The sequence below is a fragment of the Patagioenas fasciata genome, chromosome 10, assembly GCF_037038585.1.
Source record: "Patagioenas fasciata isolate bPatFas1 chromosome 10, bPatFas1.hap1, whole genome shotgun sequence".
Classification (NCBI taxonomy): Eukaryota; Metazoa; Chordata; class Aves; order Columbiformes; family Columbidae; genus Patagioenas; species Patagioenas fasciata.
Window position 1 is genome coordinate 11,428,580 of NC_092529.1, and position 23,988 is coordinate 11,452,567.

At 41.5% G+C, this 23,988-nt stretch overlaps 1 protein-coding gene across 2 annotated transcripts in view; it reads right to left on the bottom strand.

Annotated features, from left to right (window-relative positions):
- The window catches only part of DCAF1 (DDB1 and CUL4 associated factor 1), a 50,969-nt gene extending 28,900 nt beyond the window's left edge, over positions 1–22,069 (bottom strand). The window contains exons 1-12 of one of the 2 annotated variants that reach the window (XM_065845807.2): positions 21,928–22,069; positions 16,469–16,586; positions 12,086–12,162; positions 11,331–11,404; positions 10,248–10,361; positions 8,006–8,143; positions 6,492–6,995; positions 5,195–5,296; positions 3,900–4,058; positions 2,543–2,722; positions 1,454–1,663; positions 492–661 (exon numbers count right to left, since the gene is read on the bottom strand). In XM_065845807.2, the coding sequence (XP_065701879.1) occupies positions 492–661; positions 1,454–1,663; positions 2,543–2,722; positions 3,900–4,058; positions 5,195–5,296; positions 6,492–6,995; positions 8,006–8,143; positions 10,248–10,361; positions 11,331–11,404; positions 12,086–12,162; positions 16,469–16,578 (1,838 nt within the window). In that variant the 5' untranslated portion in view covers positions 16,579–16,586; positions 21,928–22,069. Of the gene's footprint in view, positions 1–491; positions 662–1,453; positions 1,664–2,542; positions 2,723–3,899; positions 4,059–5,194; positions 5,297–6,491; positions 6,996–8,005; positions 8,144–10,247; positions 10,362–11,330; positions 11,405–12,085; positions 12,163–16,468; positions 16,587–21,300; positions 21,572–21,927 lie in introns of those variants that run through there. The other variant, XM_065845808.2, reaches the window with a different exon arrangement.
- Positions 22,070–23,988: the final 1,919 nt, after the last annotated feature.

A 23,988-nucleotide genomic window follows, 5' to 3' on the forward strand; every position in this document is an offset into this window, starting at 1 on the left:
GCTCAGTAAACGTCAAATACCAATAAATCAAAGCGATACAGTGTTCTCTCTTGAGTCAGCTAAACTTACTAAATCCAAACTGACATTCCACCTCTTTCCAGGATTAAGATATGTCTGGATTTCCCCATCTACTTTGAAGGTTTTCTAGCCTTTCTCTAACAAAATGGCAAACAAATTTTAAGACAATAGAAAGTGGCACAGAATTTTAATTAAGCTCTACTATGATGCTGATTTCTTAGAAATCAAAGGCCTGAGACATTTTGGCTCTTCAGAAATCTCATTATATCCCTCTCTATCTCAAAAATTTAGTCCTGCTTTCCACAGTGTTAACTTTCATGAGCATTGTGTCATCACAGCACAGGCCCTAACAGCACTAACCAGTACATGTCTGTTTTAAATGCTGTCAGAGGCAGAAAACCTAGAAACATAATGTCCTGCCCAAGTGTTACAACTTACTGCACATAAATACAGCACTACAGCAAACAGTTCACCTTGCATAGTACGTCTTCCAGTTGCATGCTATTGAAATGAGCTGAAGCATGAGCTGGACACAAGACAATTTGAGAAAAACCTCTGCTGGCTCCCAGTAGAGCTGCGCGGGACCGTACTCAATCAGGAACTCCATCATCTCCACAATCTGCTCATGAGTATATGAACAGGCCTGCAGGGAAGTGAATTGGGACCATTACAAAGAGATCATAAGCATTACAAACTTGCATATCTCATCTGCTGCTGCTGGGATTTAACTGAAAACTGCATGCACAAAGATTAGACCACCACTGTTTCTTGTAGATTTTTATTTTCTGTTTCATTCCCCAACTACAAAAGAATACAGGACCTGTCACTATAATATACAATAATAAGCTTAAGGATAATATCCTTTAAGTTTCTTTGCAGTCCTAAAAGGCTTAGGACAATTTAAGAAGAAATAAGTTACATTACACTAAAATTCTACTCTGCTTTTAAGCTACTGATGTAGTGGTTACTAGACCATCATTCAAAATAAACTTATGCTAAAGTATTAAAAAAGGCTGCAAATAATATTCCATTATAGGTTCTAAGTTCTGACTACAAAACATGCAAAGAGGAAAGGAAATTTCTAACAAGCCTTCCTTTCAAACTTTTTTTAGCTATACAAGAAGGCAACAGCTTATACATGTTTCTTTAGTTACTGAAAATAAGTGATTTTTGCAGGAGCAGAAACACCCTTATGTAGATAAGCAGGAATGTTAATCAAACGTAGTTCACGTGAACCTCAAAGGTTCTTCCATATTTTTCTATCACAGCGTCATTCCACAAGGCAGGAATAAAGCACAAATAAAATCCCTACCCCTATAAATTGCACACTGCCTAGTTATTCCACTAACTCCCAAGGACATCCACAAATTTGTGCAGCTTAGATTTGCTTGAAAAATATAATGACCATGTTAAAAGCTTGTAACAAGCTGCTCACCTTGTAGGGGGGCTGCGGATGGACCAGAATGCCACCTTCAGTGCGCTGGAGTGACTGCTTCACCTGTTCAAGTTTGATAGCAAGGTGAGCCTCGAAGTATCTACGCAGGGCCATGCAGGTGTGTTTCCCTGTCTGGCGACTGGCAAAGATCTCATCATCACTCAAGAGGGCTCCTTGGTCTTCCAGATTCAAGATCTCAAGTGTGCTTATCTTCAGAAACAGGTTGGGTAGGAAAAAAACAACTTTCATCAGATCACTCTTGAGGAAGAAAAAGCACTTGGAGTTCTCAGCTCCACTTGTACTAACTCAAACTTACTTTGCTACACAAGACATACAAGCACACACTCTGAGAGCTAACAAAAGCTGTCTGAACAGAAAAGGCTATTTGCATGGATAAATAGTTAAGTCTAAAAAGAACCATTTCCCCTCCTTCACTCTTTATGAAGAAATTAATCTAGAAGTGACACCAATGTAGATCTGGAGGCAATGCTGTACCTAATACTATTACACATTATAATACACAACGTGTGCTTAAACCCTGCAGTGCTGATGTCCCTGAGTCAGTACCAACCCAAGCTATCAGGACTGCACAGCAATACAGTGCAGACATACGGGCTTCCATACATCAATAATATATTCTGTGTTCATAAGGTACTGTGGTTACCACAGCACAAACACAGCTGTATCTCTCCTGCAACAAGGTTGGGTTGATCTGCATCCAGAAGGGTGTGCGGCAATACCACACATGGTATGTGGAATGGTGAGAAGCATTTGAACTACCACTAAGTCACCACTGTTTCAATACATACTGCTTAACCCAGTAGTTGCACCAAAAAGCTCTCAATGGGTAGCAAGTCTTTGGACAATAATTATAATAACAACAACAGGAACAATAATAATAATAATAATAATGGGATCCCCATGAAAGTTGCTTAGAAAACTCAGCCCACCTCTTCATTTCTTGGGAACTGAGGAAAAAAAACCCAAGCAAAACCAAAAAAAAAGAAGAGAATTCTCCCCCATTGCATTGTAAAGGGTATAACACAAGACACTAAGACCCTGTTCACCACATAAAACCACAAGCTTTACCAGGTTAACCAGACGTCGAAGGCCATCATGCCTGTCAAAGAGCTCCAGTACAGCACGGAAGGAAAAGCAAATGGAGAAGAACATGGTAGCGTGGCAGCATCCTGAGGCATGGGAGCACTCCATTAGCCATAAGGTGTAGTTTACTACATCTGAAAGCACATTATGGGGGTGCATGCACACCTGGAAAGTAAAAGAACATTCTTGAGAAGGACTTCAAACAGCTGGCTGAAGACAGTTTGCCCAAAGAGAATGAGGGTTCTTTGAGGGTCAAACAGACAGAGGACATGTATCAGTTACTCTCAGTTTGATGCGGGACAGCTGAGACACGAAATAAAAAGTCCATTTTCCAGAGCAGTAAAAGAAAGCCCCAGTGAGACTAATAAAGGCGATGATGCGGCAACAGAGGACTAGAGATTCGTCCGTTCCCAGATCTGAACAAAATGCATATAGCAGTCTTAATGTAATATAATTCCAGAGAGTCCTCCTCCATACCACTTCAAGCTACCCAAAGAATGCTTCACAAGAGGTGGAAAATGAAGACAAGTTTCCACTGAAGAAACAAAAATTCTTTTCAGTGTAACAGTACCATACGCTGTATTGAATTTCTAGCAAATTCTGGTAGCACTTAAGTCTATGGGAACTGCAGGGGTCATTAAATGCAAATCTAAAGCTTGACTTTCTCTGGAAATAGTCAACTGAGATGGTCTTTTTCTTTTTTTCAGGCCCTGCCTAAAACACTACTGAACTGAGAGAAGAATTAATTTTAAAAGCTTTTTTCTATGTTAAAATATGATACGAGGAACTTTACCGTCATTATCAGCTGTTTTAACATTTATAAGCTCAGGCCACAGAGAACTATTAGTGTCATTTAGTTTGGTTTTCCATACAGTGCAGACCAGACCTGCTACACTGTAGCACCACCACAGAACTTGCACTGCTGCCTGGAACCTGACTGAGGTACTGTGTGACACTAAAACCACCAACACTGGGACTGGGCATGGAAAAAACAATCTCAGGTACAGGAGTTCATTGGAACATATGGGAAAAGATAGATAAACGAAAATGGAGGCACTTTTTTTTTTTTTTTTCTGAAAGAAAGAGGGAATAATATCATAGAATGAAAAGGGTCACAAAAGTATTGAAACAAGGCTGACAAGACAGAGATCTTCAATTAGTTCCCTAGGAAATGAAATTCACAGCCTTGAAACAAAACACTCAAATACACCATTATTTAAATACTTCCTATTGCCTCTATAAAAATTTGCTTTTGGAGACGTTTATTCACTGTTTGAACATAGGCAGAAACACTAAGAAACAATGGAAATCACTGCAGTTATAGTAAAAGAATGCCTCTTACCCTCTCCATGGCATCTTGATTGTAAGACAGATAATACAAGCACATGGAGACTCCTGTTGCTGCCATGGAAGGACGAGGAATCTCCAGCAACTTTTGCACTCCTCCATGGGCAACAAACTCAGTTGCAAACTTATTGTGCAGCAGCAATGATGCCAAATGCTACGGAAGGATACAAGCAGATTAGTCTGGAATTCTTCAAACTGTCATCAATTCCATCCCCTACCCCACAGAAAAACAGATGACAGAAATAAAAAGTGCTCCAGGGTTTGTCTACCTTATTTCTTACTCCTCACATTATATTTAACTGCAGAATGCAGTATTTATACCAATGACAAAACCCAAAAAAGGCATTATCACTCTGTTTTACACATCCTGCAAAAGAAACAAGAAAAGCAGAGCAACTCAGAAATGATCCAATAGGCCAACTTAAAGTCATACTACCGGCAAGAAGAATTTTACATGAAGCTTAAAGGCTATTATTAAAACTGAAGTCTGCAGCTGCACTGAAGTTTATTACACTTTCCTGTATTACCAACACCTTAAAAGGAAGCAGAAAGAACCATTGTAAACCCCACCCACTCCCAACTGAAATAACTACACCTTTTGTAGGAACATTGCTCCTTGGAAATAAATCCTCAGACAAATGACAATGAAACAGAGAGAAAGATGATACTGGAGGCCCAGAGGCAGAGAAGCTACTGTGAAAGAAGTAAGCACCACACAGAAGAATATAACTTGTGCTACTGCACTGCAGGTTTGGCTTCAAGAAGGTTATTTGGTGTGGTTTTGTACCTTCAGGAGGTAACCTCAAGTCTGTTCACACAAAATTATTGTATTTCAAACATTAAGCTCAGAGCTGTCATGCTGGGGCTTTTGCGAGCAAGATGCTTATGCTTGTTACTCGTAACAAATGTCCCTTGAGATGACAGGCAGTGGAACAACTCAGGAATGCCATCTAAGGGCAGCAGGAACACAAGTGTTCGACACAAAAAGGAGTTTTTATCTTCAGATAGGCAGATGGTTGGTGAAATTGAGGCCGCTTCCCGCAAAATTAAGATCTTTTAGCCCACTCCTCCCCCGCCTTTTATTTTTTTTTTCTTTTTAAAAACATTAGAGTTATAAAAACAAAACCACAATGCATTCAAGTTGAGTGAAAGCCAATTCCTGTCCCAGGGAATCCTGCAAGATACATAAGCCTAAAGAAGGTGAACATTTCCCTTTGACGCATGCAGAAGACATATTCAATGCTTTTACAATGCTGACAATACATTTCATGCATTACAAAAATAATTTACCTTAAGGGCTTCAAAAGTGAGCAGCACATCATTGGTTCGCTTCAAATCGATGTAGTACATCATCAGCTCTCTTGATCCCAGTTGCATAAATATGGGTAGCAGCTGAGAAAAATAAAAATAAGAGACTAGCTGAATGTTTCACAGGAAACAAGATCTGGTTTGGTTTTTACTCTCTCAAACCTTCAGTTTTCCCTCATTGGCAGATACCTGTTATGAGAGGTCAGTGGTAACCAGCTCCATCCATAGGAAGCAATAAAGGTTAACAGACCTTTCGTAATATACCTGCTGACATTACAGTTGCCACACAGAAATCTTAAGAATCTCCATCAAGTGCAGCTATGGCAAGTCCACACAGATACCACCCTGGTGATAAGTTCCACTTTCCATCTGTGCAAAGACAACTACCCAAGAATTAAACAGAAAAACCAGGAGAGCAGGGCAACAAACCAAAACCCTTTGCATAATTCTTTGTGTAACAACTTCATAGTATTAATTCCTATTTTTATATCCTATTACTGCTGGCATATGAAGTGATCCAGTCAGCATGTGAGGTATTAGGGGGATAATGGTTTATTTGGCTCTCACAGAAGCAAGGCACACATGTACACAAACACAAAACAGTGTTGCTTTGCTCTATTTCAAATTAAGTTAAACCACTTAAAAAAAAAATAATAAACTGAGATAAAGGTGGTCTGCAGACTTACACTAACTTGAGTTTCATGGTTAAAAAAATAAAAGGAAAGCCATTGATAAAACTGACACTGCCCAAGTAGTTTCTCCATGGAAGTACCAACAGCTCTCAAAGCATCTGTATAACACAAGCACTGCCATTTCTCATCAGAACTACTGCAGAGGTTACACAAATAATTTCATTTAGAATTTCAAGTTCATTATTTCCTCAGACTTTTAATTACCGCAATCTATCACCTCCCCCAGATGAAAGAGGAAAAAAATGTCTGCATTTCAAACAGACTGCCCTGTGACATGTAAAGAAAAAAAATATCATCACATTTAACAGAAACCAGAATAAAATTCCTCGTGTCATGTGCCAACCACTAGACCACACACCTGTAACATTCACATTCAGGTTTGAGTATTACCTACTGGGTAATACTTGGTGTAATGACTTCATCAATTTGAAAGTCATCAACAACTCAGGAAAGGTTACTGATGCTAGTCATACCAGGAAATATCAGAGAGCAACATAACAGTTCTACAAATTTTTCCTCACAGTACCATTCAGTTTTGTCAGGAGAATTCAAGCACAGAGTTCTTCCTCCCACCTTCATAGGCTCACCTCTTGGTACTCCCCTAGGGGAGTCAGGTACTGAAGAATTAGCCTCTGCTCTATGGCGGGAGTCAAAGGGTAAAGCGTATAATTAGTGCCAATCACCCATGGGGACATTTCTGACCAGCTGCTGTTGGACAGTTCAACAAACATCCGCTCTGGTTCTGAAGTAGAGAAGCCCAGTTTTTGTTTGGCTTTCCGGAAGCCGTCTCTTTCAAGCTGTTTCCCTGATTTGCTTTTTCTTAGTCCCACATCATCCAGTTTTGTAGCAGAGTTTACTCTGCTACTGGTCTTGTGACTTGAATCAAGATGAAAGGAGATCTCCATATCCCCAGATACTTCCTCTTGCTCTCCATCTACTGCCATCTCCCCATAATCCATATCCACAGCCTCTTCATCTAGAGGCAGCAGAGGATCCGATGGCACTTTCCGAGGACTGGGACGCTTGTTTTCTTGTTTTGTAGTCATTTCAGTAACCTGTAACTCTCGTAGCCGCCGAAGCACCAAAGCCACCTGTTCCACAAAAGAAGCATGCATAAGAATACACTTCTTGCTTTGGTCATGCATCTCACATTGACCACATTTTTTTTCTTGTCATATAACCACCTCCACAGCATAAAGTGTGTCAACATGCTGTGCTGTACATTTGCACAGAGAAATGATGATTTCAAAGTGAATAAGAAAACTTCAATCCTTTTTGACACAGGTACTTTCATTCTAAAATATCAGCATCTAGTCTCCTGAAAGAGAAAGAAGTGGCTTAAAAGCCATTAAGAGCAGATGAGCTATATTGCTGCTCATATTGGAACCACATAGGATGTTCCACCATTCCTCATTATCTCTGCCCAGCCTAGAGCAAAGGCAACATTCCCTTTCAAAGCAGCAGCTCTGACAAATTGCAGTTCCACAAAACCTAAGGCCACACTTTTACTTTTAAAGGCCTTATCTGTGCAAGAAGTAGAATTCACCTATGCCTCACCACACTCTACACTGTCCTTGGGAGACAAATTTGCCTGTTCCACCTTCTTCTGAAAGTCATCTCAGTTGCTGATAAACATCATACAGGATCAACACTAAACTGTTGAAAGGTTTACAATAGAAGTTAATGCAATCTCATGGTAAGTTGTCCCCACATTGATTTACCTTTCATTTTAAAATCCCTGTCCAGTATGTAAGTCAAAACATGTGATACTTACAGATGTAAAGCTTCTGAAAATTTTTCTTTAAGTTAGTTATGAATACGAGCCCATTAAGAAGTATAGTATTTGACTTCTCAGGTTTCTATTGCCATTTTAACACAACTGGTATAACAGAAGAATCAGGCTGCATGCCCCAACCTCAGCAAATGCATTGTCAGGAAAGGATGGAAAGCATGAGCTACTGACTTGCAGATATTATAACTACTGTAAGATCCATCTATAAACACATCAATGTGAGCTCTCCACAAATTAAAAAAAAAAAAAAAAAAAGAAAAGTAAAAAGATCTGCCCTCTAAAAAAGGAAGGTGATTGAGAGATCATTACCAATTGTGAGTTCTCATCCCTGTAATTTGCAGCAATATCTTGGTTTTCCATAGCTCCTCCTAATAGCCCTGTTGCGTACGTCCGTAGTGGCTGATCAGCCTCTCGCGCCCACTTGAAGAGATTTTCAACTATGCCTTCCTAGAATGAAGAAAATAAGAAAGCAACTCCAACAGTTATATTTAATTTTTAAGTTCTTGTCCCAGTGAAAGCATCTGTTGATAACAATTCTCCCTGTCCCTAGTAACGACCAGGCTAGATTTCCTACCAATCATGTAATGAAGCAAAAATAGCTTGAAGGAGAAGGGGGGAATAAAAAAAAAACAAACCCAAAACCAAACATACAACCTGGCCCCTCCCCCCCCAACCCGCAAACCTCAAACATTTTAAGCTGCATAAATCTATTCCCAGGCATCAGATATATCTTCTGAAGTGGACAACGAACCTACTGCCTAGGAAGTAGCAAAACACTACAGTGTAAACTGATCAGTCAAAGAAACACGGCCAAAGCTCCTCTAAGTTTCAATCATTTCAATCCCTAGTAATTTTGCAGATTTCAAAGAATCCAAGTTGAACTTACAACAACTACAACGGAATTTGGCAACATTTCTTACATTTCAGAAAAAGTTTACAAGGGCTAAATTGAAAAGTCATTTAAATAAGCATGCCACCTGGTGCCAGAGAAATTCTTTATACTAATGACTACTCACCAACCAGAAGAACAATTATCAACATAGTCATAAATCCATAATGTTTGGAGAAGAGGGAAATGCATGCAAGAATACCAATCTATACATATGTAAATCTTAATGTAAAAGATTGCTAATATTTTTAATAGTAACAAAGTCAGCACAGACCACCATGCAATTTTTCTTAACAAGGCTGGATAAGTGTTAACTAAAATTAAAACAATCAATTAAAAGACAATGTGTTAGAATGAAAGATTCTATTTTTTCCTCTAAATCACTGACGGATTTTGAAAAGCCATACCCCACCACATCATTACTACAACAGGAATCTTGCACAAAATTCGAACCATAGGTACAATACGATAAAACATCAGTTAAAAATAATAATGAATAGACACACATTTCAAAAAGAACTTTCAGCTTACAGATTTTTAAAGATTTGCCTCATATATTCAGAGACAGTTGCATTATTATTTAAATGCTCTTATGTAATTAAAAACAAAATTGATGGGATGTGAAATACTGTGGCTGCTGGAGGGCCTCTGTATGACCAGAACAGAACCCTCTTCAAAGGGTTTTCTGAGCTATCCTAAAGCCTGCTACATATAGGAACCCACAGTGCTATAACAGAGCTCTATATATTCTCAAGTCAAAAGAAAAAAATTACTTAAGTGCAAAACTTAACTTCAAAATTTGATTTCAATTTACAGAGAGATTCAGTCTCTGAAAAAAAAGCTACATCCTCCACAAATAGGGAGCTATTGTTTTCCTTTAATTTTCTTGGATCAAAGTCTCACAGCCTTAGGCTTTGGACAGATCAAAAATATCTGAAATTCAATTCAGTCCTTCACAAAGGGAGCACATTATTCCTTCCTTTTATCATGCTTTACAGTTCATATCCATATTTCCAATAGTAAATTAATTAATTTAGAATTTTATATAAGTCACTACCTGATTGCCAAACTTCAGAAAAACATTACGCTAATTTTTTACAGAAGAGGAAACTTGGGCTGAAGAGTGAAATGCACCTTCTGCTCACTTTCAACTCTGTGTTCCTTCAGAAAACCACACTTGTCAACATACGGAAGTCTGATTCAGTTGTCCGTCACAGTTCCAGATAATCCACACAAAGTATGTGGATTTTAGGCTGCTTAGTTAAAGTATGACTTGCTTATCACTTAGCTCTAATAATGCTATCACTCTGCTGTAGCTGGGGATTACTGGGCAAGACTCCTATTGCCAGTCTTTACGTTCTATATAGCCTGCTCCATTCACAGGCCTATAAACTAACAATTCAAATTATAACATTTCCCAAAACATTAAGTTCCAGCTCCTCTGTCTGAATCAGTCCCATTATAACTTAGAAGCTGTGAAATACCCAAGATTTGATCAGTTAAACAAGCCAAGATCAAAAAGCCCCAAAACATTAGTAATATTGAATAGATTGTCTCCCAGAGACAGAATTTCAACATTTTTTACTGGCTTCTCCCATGGAAAGAACAGTTGGCAGACATAACACACCAAGCTTGAAAACCAAGCTTTAGCAAAGATGATACCTTTTCCTGAAAGACGACAGCAGTTTCCAGTCCCGGCATGATATCCAGAAGAAGTCGGCAGGCAGCAGTGTTTAATGGAGGTTCTCTGCTTGTCATCACATACGCATTCACTAGCTAGAGAAGATCAGAAACAGTATTGGCTTGAAATGTAACTCTGATCAAAACCAGTGCAGTAAAAGCCTTACAACTCCCACAGCAGCAAAATGATAAAGTAAGAAACGTCAGTATGCAAGCCCTGGATCTGAAGATGACTGGCCTTTAACCTGCTCCCTCCAGTGCCTCAGAAGTTGAAATCACCTCTCAGAGAAACACAGTTCCCCTCTGTTCTGCTGTCCACTGACTAAACATCTATCTTGAACTGATTTGTAAAGACAAGTGCCTAAAAACAAATACAGTTTAGTAACAGTGTAAACACAAAAAGATAATAGCTGATAAAAATTAACATAAAACCCACACATTTTTAACAGCATCTATGTTTGTTTATCACTTGCAGTTTAAGACAGAAACGTACATGCAATTAATTTGTCAGAATCTTTACAGAAATCTGTACTGATACAGGTGCTTGCAGGGAAGTGAGGGTAACAAAAATTCTAGCTATTATGTTAGAGAACAGCAATGCAAGAGGAAAGCCAGACTTCCACCTCTTAATCCTCTGCCTGAGCCTTCTAGAGCTGACATACTCCTCTGCTCCTACAGGCAGTCCAGTATTCGCAAGTAGTCAGAAACAAGGCATTGGAATTAGTGGTATTAATTTCCATTACAGAAATTAATTATGCTTTCAAACTTGTATTAGAGGAGCTACATTTTCTTTAAAGAGACTGATAAACCTTGGGAAGAACTAATTCAATTGTTACCACACATACTACAGCACCCCTAAACTGCTGATGAACTCGCTTTTCTTTGAGTTACTTTAACAGTGGCAAACGAGTCACACTCATTTTAAAAACCACTGCTACAGAAGAGATAGTCCCTACACCAGTAAAATAAATATTAAACAAGTACTGAGCTCAATCAGCACAAAGTACACAAAAACCATTAGAAGGTGTCAGGAATTGACAGGTACAGTTCTCAGAGCAAACCTACTGCATTCATGAAATCATCATTCTTGAAAAGTATCCTCAGTAAGTGACCAAGCATGCACTCTGGGTCCGCTCGACCTGTGGGAGAAACATGAAAAGACTTAACTACCTGCCTCAAGATGTCAAGATTAACACTGAACTGCTATCTTCAAACTGATTGTGGAATATTCTAGTTAGCAGCACCTTTCTCAGAATTAAAAGTACGGAAAAAAATCACATGAATTATTCACCAACTTAGCATCTTTTTTTCTAGTAGGCATTACCTCCCTAGAATTCCGACCACAACACATTTCAGTGGTCAAATAGTCTGGAATTGTCATTTTTGCAAACTGCTGCAGTAACTTGGAACTGAGTAGTTCCAAAAAAAAAAAAAAAAAAAAAAAATCAGTGGCGATATGTAACTATTCTAAAACACTGCACTTAACGGCAAATTCAAAATAATGAGACAGACTGTCTTCTCTGTCCATCTAACAACTACTTCACATTAACTACAACTTGTTAACATGATCATACCATATGTCATAAATAGCCTCTGAAACACTCCCCCAAAACTCTACCCGGGGCCTCAAAATCTTGCAGCAAACATCAAAATTGCCAGATAACAGCACTGCAGACCACAATTACCCAGTGCAAAAGCAGTATCAGACCTTGATTGACAGTGGACACATTCAGGCTAAAAACTGCTTATGCTTAAATATTAATTAGCAGGCATCCATTGTGATAGAGTTGGTGCTGCCAAACCCATTCCAGACAACCTACCTGGGTGTCGGTCATCAAATGGGTCTGGATCTCCTTTGCGGTACTCTTCGGTCTCCTTCTCGATCAGCTCAGACATTCTGCAAAAGGAACAACATCAAACGAGCAGAATTCACATTCAGTCCTCTAGCACACAGCTTTCACAACAGCCTGTTTGTCGAAGTACTGTAAAATACCTCATCAACTTTCGTTTGAACAGTACTGGTTTCAGACTGCCCACAATAGAGGGGTGTGAAAAGACACTTGCCTCTAATATCTCATCCCTCTTCGCTATGCTCCAAAACACACTGTACCCATATCAACACCCCAGTGATGCACAAGCATGACGCCCTGGCCAGGCAAATACCTTTTATTTACTCAGAGACCTGATGATGTTCTATGACACATACTGTAGATAACTAGGGTAAATAAAAGGCTTGAGTAATTCTTCTCACTATCACATAGTCTTTCTTTTGCAGTAGAATAAGCCCTGAACAGGTGACTTAGTCTTCCTTTCTATTCAGTCTGTGCAGGGGCAGCCACTCACACAGTCTACACAGTTTTTTATTTTTGCACAATAATTTTTAATAATATTGTGTGATAATCAAAATATTTAATATTTTATCAACTACTGTGTAATCTCTAGTCAGCTTATCCCTTCAGCTCCATTGAAGCTTAACTTTCTAGCATGTGCCAGTTACCGCAATGGATAACACAAGGAGCCGGCTCCCTATTCATAGACCTTCAAAATACATTAATGTTCCTTTGTATCAGAAAAAAAAACCTGGAGGTTGTTTTGAAGTTATGCCTTGCCCTAAACAGAGATGCAGCCTCAGCATACACAAAGAATCCTATGCTCTAATTCATTAGAATAAGCAGTAAGGGAATTAATTTTTTTTTTTTAAACAAAATGAAGAAGAGGGAGACTATCTCATGGTCAAACAAATAATTCCATAGTCATCCACTGTTTTTCTCCATGAAATGCTACAGCAGAAATATATGCAGTTTGGGGTGTAATAAAGAGCAGTATTTTTAAAAATAGCAAATTAAATCTTATTTCCTTGATATACAGGGCGTTTCAAAAAGGTGGACCCAATTTCAAAGCAACATGATTGAAATTGGGTCCATCTTTTTGAAACACCCTGTAAAACCAGCCTCATTCCTTCCTCTCTACAGAGTCCTAGCGTGGGATGTAGAATATATGTGCAGCACAGCATCTTAAAACAAAGTCTTAGTATCTCAGGGTAGTGAACTAGGCAGATTTTATCACAGGGGAGGGGAAAACTCCTGGAAGGCTGCAGTAATCCCTGGTAAAATATTTGTCTTTCACAGGGGATTTCCCTTACAGAATGCCACTGACTTCTACTCCATTCCTGTTACTTTCCAGAAAATATCTTGTGTTCCCAGGAATAATAAGTGGCAAAAATTTACTTAGACGAGTCTCCGTGAACTACACTGACTTGCCGATATGACAGAGGATGATGTTACGAAGCCTGCCCAGACTGCAGGAAGAGCAGAGAACTTTCTTGCTTGTCTCTGATCTGACAATTACCTTTCAGCAAACTGTTTATCCTGTGGGGTTCTAATATTTACTCTCGGTAAGCCTGAATGTGAAGAGATGCAAATTGTGTCCCTTGCTAACAGGTGGCACAGCTTGAGTTCTCATGAATTTCTGCCAAAAGCAAGTTACTTAAATACTTCACTGCCAGCTCCTCATTTTTTTTTTTTCCATGAGAATAGCTTGAGGAGAGCCTGCTGACAGACAAATGAGACAAATGGGGAGTTCAGAAGTTGCACCCTAGACTTGTCAGGTCTTTTTGGGTGATAATCAGCATTTTGGTTATGTGCCAGAAAGGACAGACAAGCAGCATGGAAAGTGAGCATAACATTCTCATCAGTCCGTCCTGTTTAGGTAGGCAGCCAAACAGCATGCCAGCTGAAGCTGCCAAGTAGTTTCAGGGACAACAACATTACCACAGCCTAGATGAAACAGGCACGTGAATCACCACTTACAGGCTTTTTTGAGACAATTAGTCACAATTGTTTGACCAAAACAAAAAAGCACTGCCACTTTACTATTTATTAATTAAAAAAAAAAAAAGCTTAAAACAAGCTGGCTTATAATACCCTTCTTTTAACTAATAAGTACAAAGGTGGTTTGTGAAGTGACTTGATCTATCTAGATCAACAGCTTCGTCAATTCTCAGTTGAAGTGACAGAAGAGTCAAATACCTAACCAAGTTCATTCCTGCCTAATAACACAGGCATGTGGTTAACAAAAAACAGTTCACAAAAACACTGAACTTTTATTCAGGTTTTGAGATTTCCTTTGTTCACTTGGCCTTATATCACTTCTCTACCACTTCAGAGTCTGCAGACAAGACATAGGTTTTACCAGGAGACAGAGGTTCTTTCCCTCCACTACCAACTATTTTTTCTCTTTATGAATGTCTTTGCAATCATCTTTGGAAAGTTAGTCAAAACCTCACTTGCACTTGCCACAAACTGAGCTCACCTTGGGAGCAGGGAAGGAAGGGGCTGTGGTCTGTCAACTTTACAAGACTCCCACCAATCTCAATAGCATAATATAAATCCACCTTAATATGCCTCTATGTCATTATTTGGCATCAATGAGCAACCCAGGAGCCTTTAAAACAGATTGCAGCAGTGTAAGATGCTCCAGGATCCCACACCACCACACGCTTGGTGCTACCTCAGCATTACATTTAATGGGCCCTCATCCACACAGGGAAGCTTTCTTCCATTTAGCTCAGACGGCGGAAGGAAGTAGAAAAACGTCACTCACCAACAAGCATGACCACAGCTTCCTCTGCCTTAAGTCCAAAACAATATGCAGGGGAATTATTCTGCCTCAGGACATCAGCTAATGCAACCTCCAGTTGGTGAGGATTCTTAGCAAATTCTTTTAAACCCACGATGTACCCAAAACCCTCTGCTCCAAGCAGACATACAGCTTTTATTGATACCTGAAGCACTGCAAATCCAACTTCTGCCAGAGACTGTAGATGCCCTTGCTATCTACCTTAAATAAATCTGTATTATCTCCACTAAAGCCAAAGTACCCAAGCTTTCCCCATCTGAGCCACTCTGCCTGCTGCACAGAGACCCTGGAGAACCAAGAGTTATCAGACTTGTCTGGGGATAAATAACGTAGGGAACTCAAGGAGCTGAGGGGAAGCAAGAAGTGTCAGACTGCTATAAACACAAGAAAATTTATTAGAATATAGTAAATTTCTGCTGTTATGCCTGCAAGAAAATAGCATATATGTTTCCTTCAAGACACAAATCAGACAATAAACAAAGATACGCCAAAACAAGTCTCATGATTTTCAGGAGACCTACTCATTTTCAAGTGTTTAGGATTGGCTTTCTGCTGCTCATCTCCCTGTTCCGTGCTGCTATTTTTAAAATGTAGTAAGAGGAGCAAAACCACTGTGCCCACTAGGTGAGGCACGGCACAGATCTGTGCAAAGAAGCTGCAGTAGATTCCTGTTACTTCCATCCAGTGCCAGCTCAGAGTCTGTGCACTGACTTGTCTGACCCAACAACACAAAGCAGCACAGTACAGAAACCTGAATTGCTCTCAATGTGCAAGTGTAGTAATTTCTTCTGCATATAGTAGGCAGGTCACAGGTCTGCCAGCAGAGACATGAGAAACTGGGTGGAATTTCTGTGAATCTCCTGTCAAGTAAGAATAATATCAGTTTCCCTGGCTTGGGAAACCATAAATGCAATTTATAAGTCAAATGTTTCTCTTGTAATAGAAGATGTCTTATAATTAATGGTGCTACTAGTACCTGCACATCTCCTGAAAACAATTTATTGGTCACGGAATATTTTCCTTACACATACAATACAGTGTCAGATAATCAACATCCAGTTTTTAAAAAAATAAATCAAGTTCTAAAATTTTGCTTTAAACATGCTCTATGAGCTTCATTAAATTTCTCAATATAATCCCCTTGATTCATCCAATGAGCCACTCTCCTCCTTTCATTTAATCTGATCATGTTACTACAATCACAAAACTCATACCACCACTCTGACGGAACATCCTCATAGTTTTCAGTCTTGATCAATGTTTTACAAGCTTCAAGTGAAGATACCGAAGTTATTTGACTATTTAGTGATTCCTCTGACTTCCATCATTTCAGAGAATTAAATTCGTGCTTCAGAGACAGTCTATGTAAGAACTTTGCCATATAAATTTCTTACCAGAAATTCTGTGTATGTAAATACCATATTCATAGTTCAACTTCCAGACCAAACAAAATGAATTACCAACAGATGATCAGGTATGCAAAAACCTCATGTAAAAACTTGGCAAAAGCTGCTGTCAAGTAACTTCAGATATTCAGATTTATGAATTTATTTAATATATCTTACCTGGTGAGAATAGGGACCATGTCTTGCCCACTGCCATGTTCTTTCTCCCACTGCTCAAGCAAAGTAGTGAGCTCAGCCTTGGAGTCCACATGTCCAGATCCTGAAGTCATGGCTTAGCCTATTGCAGAGGTAACAACAACAAAAAAGGCAGAAAAATGAGAAGAAATCCCACACAGTTTCGCTGTATTCATTGAAATAATCTAAACCAAAGATCACAATTCATTTGGAAGAGGCAAGTAAATACTCAGCAACAAGGAGTGAAAAAATTAATTACAGAATACTGCTGTACTTCACTTTCAAAGTCAGATGTTTCCATTTGGTCCTTTGCCTGAAGAATAAAGAATGAACAAACACACTTTCAACACAAGTCTTAACTGGTGTATGACAACTCTGACTATGGGGGGCAAGTATGCACACCTAACCACAAGTGTGTTCAGTACTGAAGCTTTTTAAAACTCTGCCTCAGTTCCATAAGCAGATCTGAGTTAGTCCTTTGCTGTTGTTCCCAGATTTACTCAAGAAACAACAAGGCCAGGGCAGCAAGATTATGATCAGCATCATTATTCCTGTTTAAGACCCTCGAAACAGCAGTCAAAGTGCCAAGAATCACACTTAGCCTCACATTGCCAAGGGGCAGAAGGTAGCAGCACTGAGTAGCTACCAGCAGCGGAAGAAGCACCATAAGAGCGGTAGTTTGGGAAAGGAGCAGGTCACCACATCACTGCTTGTTCAAGATTTCCAAGGACCATCAGTGGCTCCAGCAAAAAGGAAGAAAGATCGCAGAAAGCAACACTGGAGGAATCACTTCAGGCTGATCTGCCGTTACTTGCAAGACAGCAGCTGACAGAAGATTTATCTTCCCATCCACAAAAGTGAGATCCCTGTACAGTACTGAGGGACTTGTTAAGGTACCACCTAATGAAGGGAACTATCCCTCTAGATCCTGTTTAAACCTCTAGATTTCCAGGTGTCAATTTATTTTGGACTGATAAAAATCTGCTAGAAAAACTAACAGACCAAACAATTAAAATCTGTCTCAAAATACCACTATGCCCTTAGTTTCCAGTCTGACAGACAGTGATCACTGTGAAGAGCTGTTGCTTCTGGAGGAAGGGATACCTAACCCTAATTTATGAATTGACCTTGTATTGAAGATGACTGGAGAGGATGGGGGAGGACAGGAGAGAAATCAAAGCAAAAGAAATTCCTCTACATCCAAAACCACACATCTGCCATGAAATTAAATATACATTTTTCATAATGACAAGAGAAAGAACTTTCCAAAACAATGTTAAATACAGATATGTTTAAGACAATTACATACACACCAACTCCTGAAATATGTATTCAGAAATCAGTCAAGTGACAGACTATAAAGGGAACCACAGGTCAACACAGATTCCGTAAGCATTTATTGCCCAATTCTGAAAAACATCACCATGTTCACCTGAGTGCTGAATACCTCTAATTTGCTTAAAACCTTTTCGCATTCAGGGCCTGGATGAACAGCTCTACCTCCCATCTCATAGGTGCTTCTGAATTTAATGTATTGTGACTGGTTAGTTAAATGGGAGCAACAAGTGAAGATCACCTGGCTGAAGATGAAACTGGCAGAAACTGCACAAAAATCATCACTCAAAGACTATGGAAAAATAAATCTGTGACTACATGACCGCCAGTCTGAAGAACACAATTTTGATAAGTAGTATATGAAATGAGTGTAGGCTAACAAAAAACCTATGTAAGCATAAAGTAAGATGATGTTTTCTACATGGCACATAATTATGATTTTATCTAGAGCATTCATTATTCATTCATCACAGACCTTGACTGGGAAATTTGATGCAAATGCATAAATCACTTCGGAAAAAAAGCTACCTAAATGCAGGCAACAAAACGTAATGAGATTGTACACACACACACCCTGAAACATCTTTGAAAGGGAAAACTACTCCAAGCTCATTAAGCTCTATTCCTTATTTCTTTAACTCAAGAACATTCGCCAGCAGCACTTCCGAGCTTTTAAATATCACATATAAACATTCAGACAAATCCACTGAGCCTCAGAATGAAAGTGCTTTAACAGCGTCTGCATTCAACCATTTCAGACATCTCCACCTTCATCCTGTACCCAAGGGACACAGAAAAAAGTGCCTTGTGACCCCAGAGACTGTATAAGGTCTATACAGGCTCTCCTGCAACCTGAAGAATAGTTTATTTCCCCTAACAATCTCTAATTATTCCAGCTAGAAAATAAGAAAGGTCCAGCAATACCTGCAACACGTCAAAGTTCCAGTCAGGAACCGGCTGCTCCCATTGCCCTCTGGGGCATCCAGTCCTATACCATAACCAAGTGAATATAAAAAAATCTACACTGTCCCTAGAATCTGATGTATTACCACTTACTTAAAGCACATTATGGGGCTAAATAACTGGTGCTGACACACAACTATTTTCCTGAAATCACGTTAAAACACAAAAACGCCACTCTTTCTACAGGTGCACAGCAATGAAAGTATATGTCTCGCCAAAGCATCTCACCTATTCCAAAGGCTTATCCCTCTCAACCTATTCACATAAATTTCACTATTCTAGATGGCAACACAAAGAACAGCAACAACATAAATCACCTCAGAAGCATTTACTTCCACAGTTCTCATATTAAAGCATGTTAGCAGTAAAATATATGTGAACGGAATATTATGGCAGATGAATGACTTTTTAAACACAAGAAGGAAAGAAATTCCTTCTGTGCTCACTTTTTTCAAGAACTCCATCATCAATCAAAGTTAGGAACTCTGCAGAAAGGACAATGTCATAAATGGTATGAACTAAACTGTAACTGTCAGAAATACAACCAGTCTGTTGGAGAAGACCGGTGAGAGAAACTCTGACTTTCACCATTTCCCTTGGACAAGCTAGTGAACAAATTCAATCTTAAACTGCTTTCCAGTAACTAGCAGAACAGGGAACAGCTATCTCATTGTAGATTAAATCCATGGGGGTTTTTAATTCTTTTTAAAAAGTTTTTACAATCTTGGCCTACTACAGATTTCAATTAAAATACCTAATAAGCTAAGGAATGGAATATTTTTTCCACACATCACTATTGTCAAAATATCACATTTAGAATCAATAGAACTGATATAAACAAAACATGAAGCACTTCAAAGGATTTGACTTAGAAAGACAAATATTTACAACCTTAACTATCACTCATTGTGAACACTCCCACCGAAAATCTTCATATGCATGTTTCAGCACAGTGGTGCACACAGTATCACTTTAATATTAAACACTACTTAGCATTCCAATATCATAGCAAAGCTTTTGTGAGTATTCTACTCTTCTGAAATTCGATGTAAAAATTTGATAGAAGAGAGAAATCCACAGAAGCATCCAGACACGTACCTAGAAGTGCTCACGTTTTTGAAACCTCAGACACCTCAGTGCTTGAGTCACCTTAGTCAGACACATGTGAACAACCACGATATATGCGTCCCAGTGACCTCTAACTGAAAATCCTGATAAGTGCATGGTACAGTTCAAGCAGTTCAGCATCACCCTTTTGTTCCCTGACATACTCGAGTGGCACATCAACTGAAACACTACTACAGGTCATTCACTTATTGATCTTGTATTGTGCTCACGGAAAGGATTCTGAGGTTCCGAATGCACTGATTTCAATACAGATAGGCATTTTAAAGTATTATACATCTCAGGTGAAAATAAATCTATTTGTACAATCTGAAAACCAACAATTTGGTTACTTGGGAAACAAGCACATATCTATACTTTAATAATTTAAATGTAAAATGAAAGAGCCACATAACAAAACCAAAAATTATATCTTAGGGGATAATAACGACAGCCAACTTTGTAGAAAGACTGCACATTTAAATTCAGGTGTGGACAAAAATTACAAGGGGATTTGCGCACCCACATGTATAGAGTCAACTCAAATTCTAATAACTATACTCTGACCTACCTTAAACAATCAAGTTTCATATTGTTCCTAAACATGATTCTAAGCACGGGTGAGGACATAATGTAGATGAGAAGTCTAATATAATAATATCATCCCATAAGGAAAAATTAAGAACTTACGAATTGGAATCAAGTTAAATAGATAGCAAGCAAATCATCAAATCTGTATGTTCTTCTACATTTATGTTTTAACATGAAGAATTCTTTAAAAAAAAAAAAAAGAAATCTCTTTTTCGTCACAGTTCTTTAAAAGGATGAGATAACAGACAGATATTTGCTTAAACCTGTTGAGTCTGACACTGCCATGCCGAAGTTAATGCTGAAACATAATGAACTGTCAACACCGAAGTTCACTTGTGGAAGAAAGTATGCCACAAACTCACAAAATCTTCAGAACTTAGGGAGAATAAAATCATGTTTTGGTATCACACATGACTGAAGCTCTGAGGGAAGCCCTTGTTTGTTCTACTTCCCACTTTAACACCTAACAGAACTCAAATTTAGCTGTTACTACAGAACATATTCCTGATGTCACTTTAATTATTTGCTTTAAAAAAATCCTTTTTTTTTTTTTACAGGTAGAATATTTTTAAGGTCAGGGAAAACAACAAAGTTATTTAGTTTCCTGGAATTTCTGCTTTTACAAAACAAACCTGGAACTAAATGCTGATCTGCCAGGACAAGCAGTGAAAAGAATAAACTTCTGCTGTCTACAAAGGAAAGTAAAAAAAACCCAAGCAAATAAAAAAGACCCGCTCCATTTCAACATCAATTAATTCCTCTTCACACAGCTGGGAAGAAAACTCACGAGGACCCGACATCCCCCGAGGAGCAGTGGGACTAACCTCGCCAGGGGAGCGCAGTCGGTGACAGCTCTGACAGGCTCCGGCCGGCAGCACAGCACAGCACGGCCCGGCCCGCACCGCGCCTTGCGGGAGCAACCTGTTCGCCAGCACCCAACGGGAGCAACCGCCGGCGCTGCCCGTTCCAACCGAGGGTTTAAAGGTCAGGAGAGCGGGCCGGGGCCCCCCCACGCCGGAGAGCCGCCTCCATCGCCGAGCAGGCCCAGCGGAGCCCCACGCGGAGCGGCGTCTCCGCAGGCCCCGGCGCAAGAGGAAGAGCCCCGGAGGAGGGGGCGGGCCGGCCGGCAGAGCACCGGGGCGGGCGGGGCCGGCGCGGCGCAGGCCCGCCCCCCCGCCGGGAGGCTGACAGGCCGCAGGGGGACGCGGCGCAGCGCCCGGCCGGGCCTCGCCGCCCTTCGCCTCAGTGGCGCTTCGGAGGGCGCCCCCTAGTGCGGGGGCGGGGCGCGCAGGCCAACCCGCCCCCGTCCGACGGCTCCCTCAGGGCCTGAGGCGACCCGTTTCCCCCTGCCCGGAGCAGAGGCCACGGCCGCCAACCGGCCCGGCCCAGCCAGGCCCAGCCCGGGGGAAGCGCGGAGGCGGCGCGGCCCCTTCCCGCCCGCCGCCCCGTACCTGTCCGATGCCCCGCTGGGTCGCCGCCGCCGCCCCGGCCCGTGCGCTCGGCCCCACACACCCCGCGGCGGCCGCGATTGCTATGGCGGGCACACACTTTGCGCGTCACCACGCCAGAGGTCGCGTCACGGCGCGCGAGGCGGCGGCGCGAGCAGCAGTGAGCGGGGGGGGAAGGAGGCTGCGAGGGCCTCGCGCTCGGCCTCCCGGGAAACGGAGTTCGCGCGAGGTGAGCCCGCGGCGCATGCGCCTTTGGGCCCGCGGCGCCGTGAAGGACACTGGGAGTTGTAGTTCTCTGCGGGCGCCGCCATTGCGCCTTCTCAGCACGGCCCAGAGCGCTGCGGCGGCTTGTAGGCGAAGGGGCGTTCTCCCGGTAGAGAGGCGAAGCTGTGGACTCTGCTGCTTACAGGCTGGCACTGAGGAGCCGCCGAGCAGCGACTGCCGGCCCCGATACCCGGGTGTCTGCCCCGATAGCGGTGCAGCAGCTGGCGTGCTGCCAGCCCGTCCTGCAGCCCTCGGGCACGACGGCGACCGACACCAGCTCTGCCTTTTCATTCCTTCCTCACGTCGAGCCTGAGTGTTCACTTGTGCGTAATGTTACTTCCAGGTGGACAGCCGGGTGTTTCAGCAAAAGGGCAGCTTGAGGATGAGCTTAGATGACATTTGTGCCTTGGGTCCCTGTCCAGAGCACTTTCTCCTCTTCTTAACTGCAAGACAGGAACATCATTCTGTTTTCTCCCAGTTGAACTGCAGGCGGTTTTGGCGGTGGAAGCCAAACCCCCCAGCGGGTCGAACCTCCGCTCCGGCCATGCCCAGCAGCAGGAGGCGCAGACCGGACCGAAGCATTCCTCAGGCTCTCCTGAACCTCCAGAGCTCCTGTTCCTACACCCCCAGCCTTCCTCCCAGCTGGAGAGTTCATTCTCTCCACAGTCCCTTCCTCTAGCACCCCCCAGGAGAAGCTACACGCATGCAACGAGAGAGTGGGTGCAGAGAAACCTTTCAGTACCGTGTAGCCCCATCCCTGTTTGCTTTTCCCATGCAAAGTCTTCCATTCCTCTGGGTGTTTTTCCTTATCTGTTGTCTCTGCAGTGGGAGTAGCCCAGCTCTTTGGGAAGCACTGTGTCCTTTTACGGTGGTAATAAGTTATTATTCTGCACTGTCCCATGCCACGGCATATTAAGTTATGTATGCAGAAGATCTGTGCATTCTCAGCAAGGTTACCATTTCTGAGCGGGGGGAAGACAAGGAAGGGTATGCTTCTCACCCACACCCCTATGGCTGGGTGGGGGATCAAAGGTATCAGACCTGCCTGCAGCATTATTATCCAGGGAAGTATACCACATCCACAGCTGTGCCTTCTTCTCCGCTTTGAGGCAGCTGGCAGCCTCCAGGCCAGCCACAGAGCTCGTCAGGAAGCTGCAGAGGTTAGCGCTCCCACTTCTCATCACCTAAGCTCAAAGGGCTAAAAGCAAAACTAAGGTTTCCAGCTTCTGCCATGTCTATGATGCATGGGAGATAGGGTCACTTCTCAGAGAAAGTGGGGTTCAGTCCCTCAACACACCTGAGCTGGTGAGGAGGTTTGGAGCCTGCTGCTTCATTGCAAGAGCCTGATACGTTGTTGGGACAGGACAGCTTGCAGCTACCCCAGGCAGCTGTGCCACAGCCTCCTACACAAGCTGCCTGACATGGTCAGGCTTCCAGTTCCTGCATTTCCAGGCCTCAGGAGATATTTTGGAAGGACTCAGTCTAAGACCCTTGCTCCCCATAGGGCAGGTGAGAGTCCTACTGATGCACTTGGCAGGGACAATATGAGCTCTCCTTTCATTTGGCTTCTCTTTAAAAGCAATGAAACCCCAGCTCATGCTGCAGTTCTCTACTAATTGCCCAGGTACAGGCAGAAGCTCTTCTCTTAAAAGAATAAATAAGAGTAAAAAATGGGTAAATTAGAGGAAACAAATAAAACAAGAGGCTGGCAGTAAGGTTGTACCTCTTACTCTGTGGGATCTTGTGGCAGAGAGATAGGCCTGTGGCATGCGAGGGGAAGGTTATCTCTGCATGTTCACC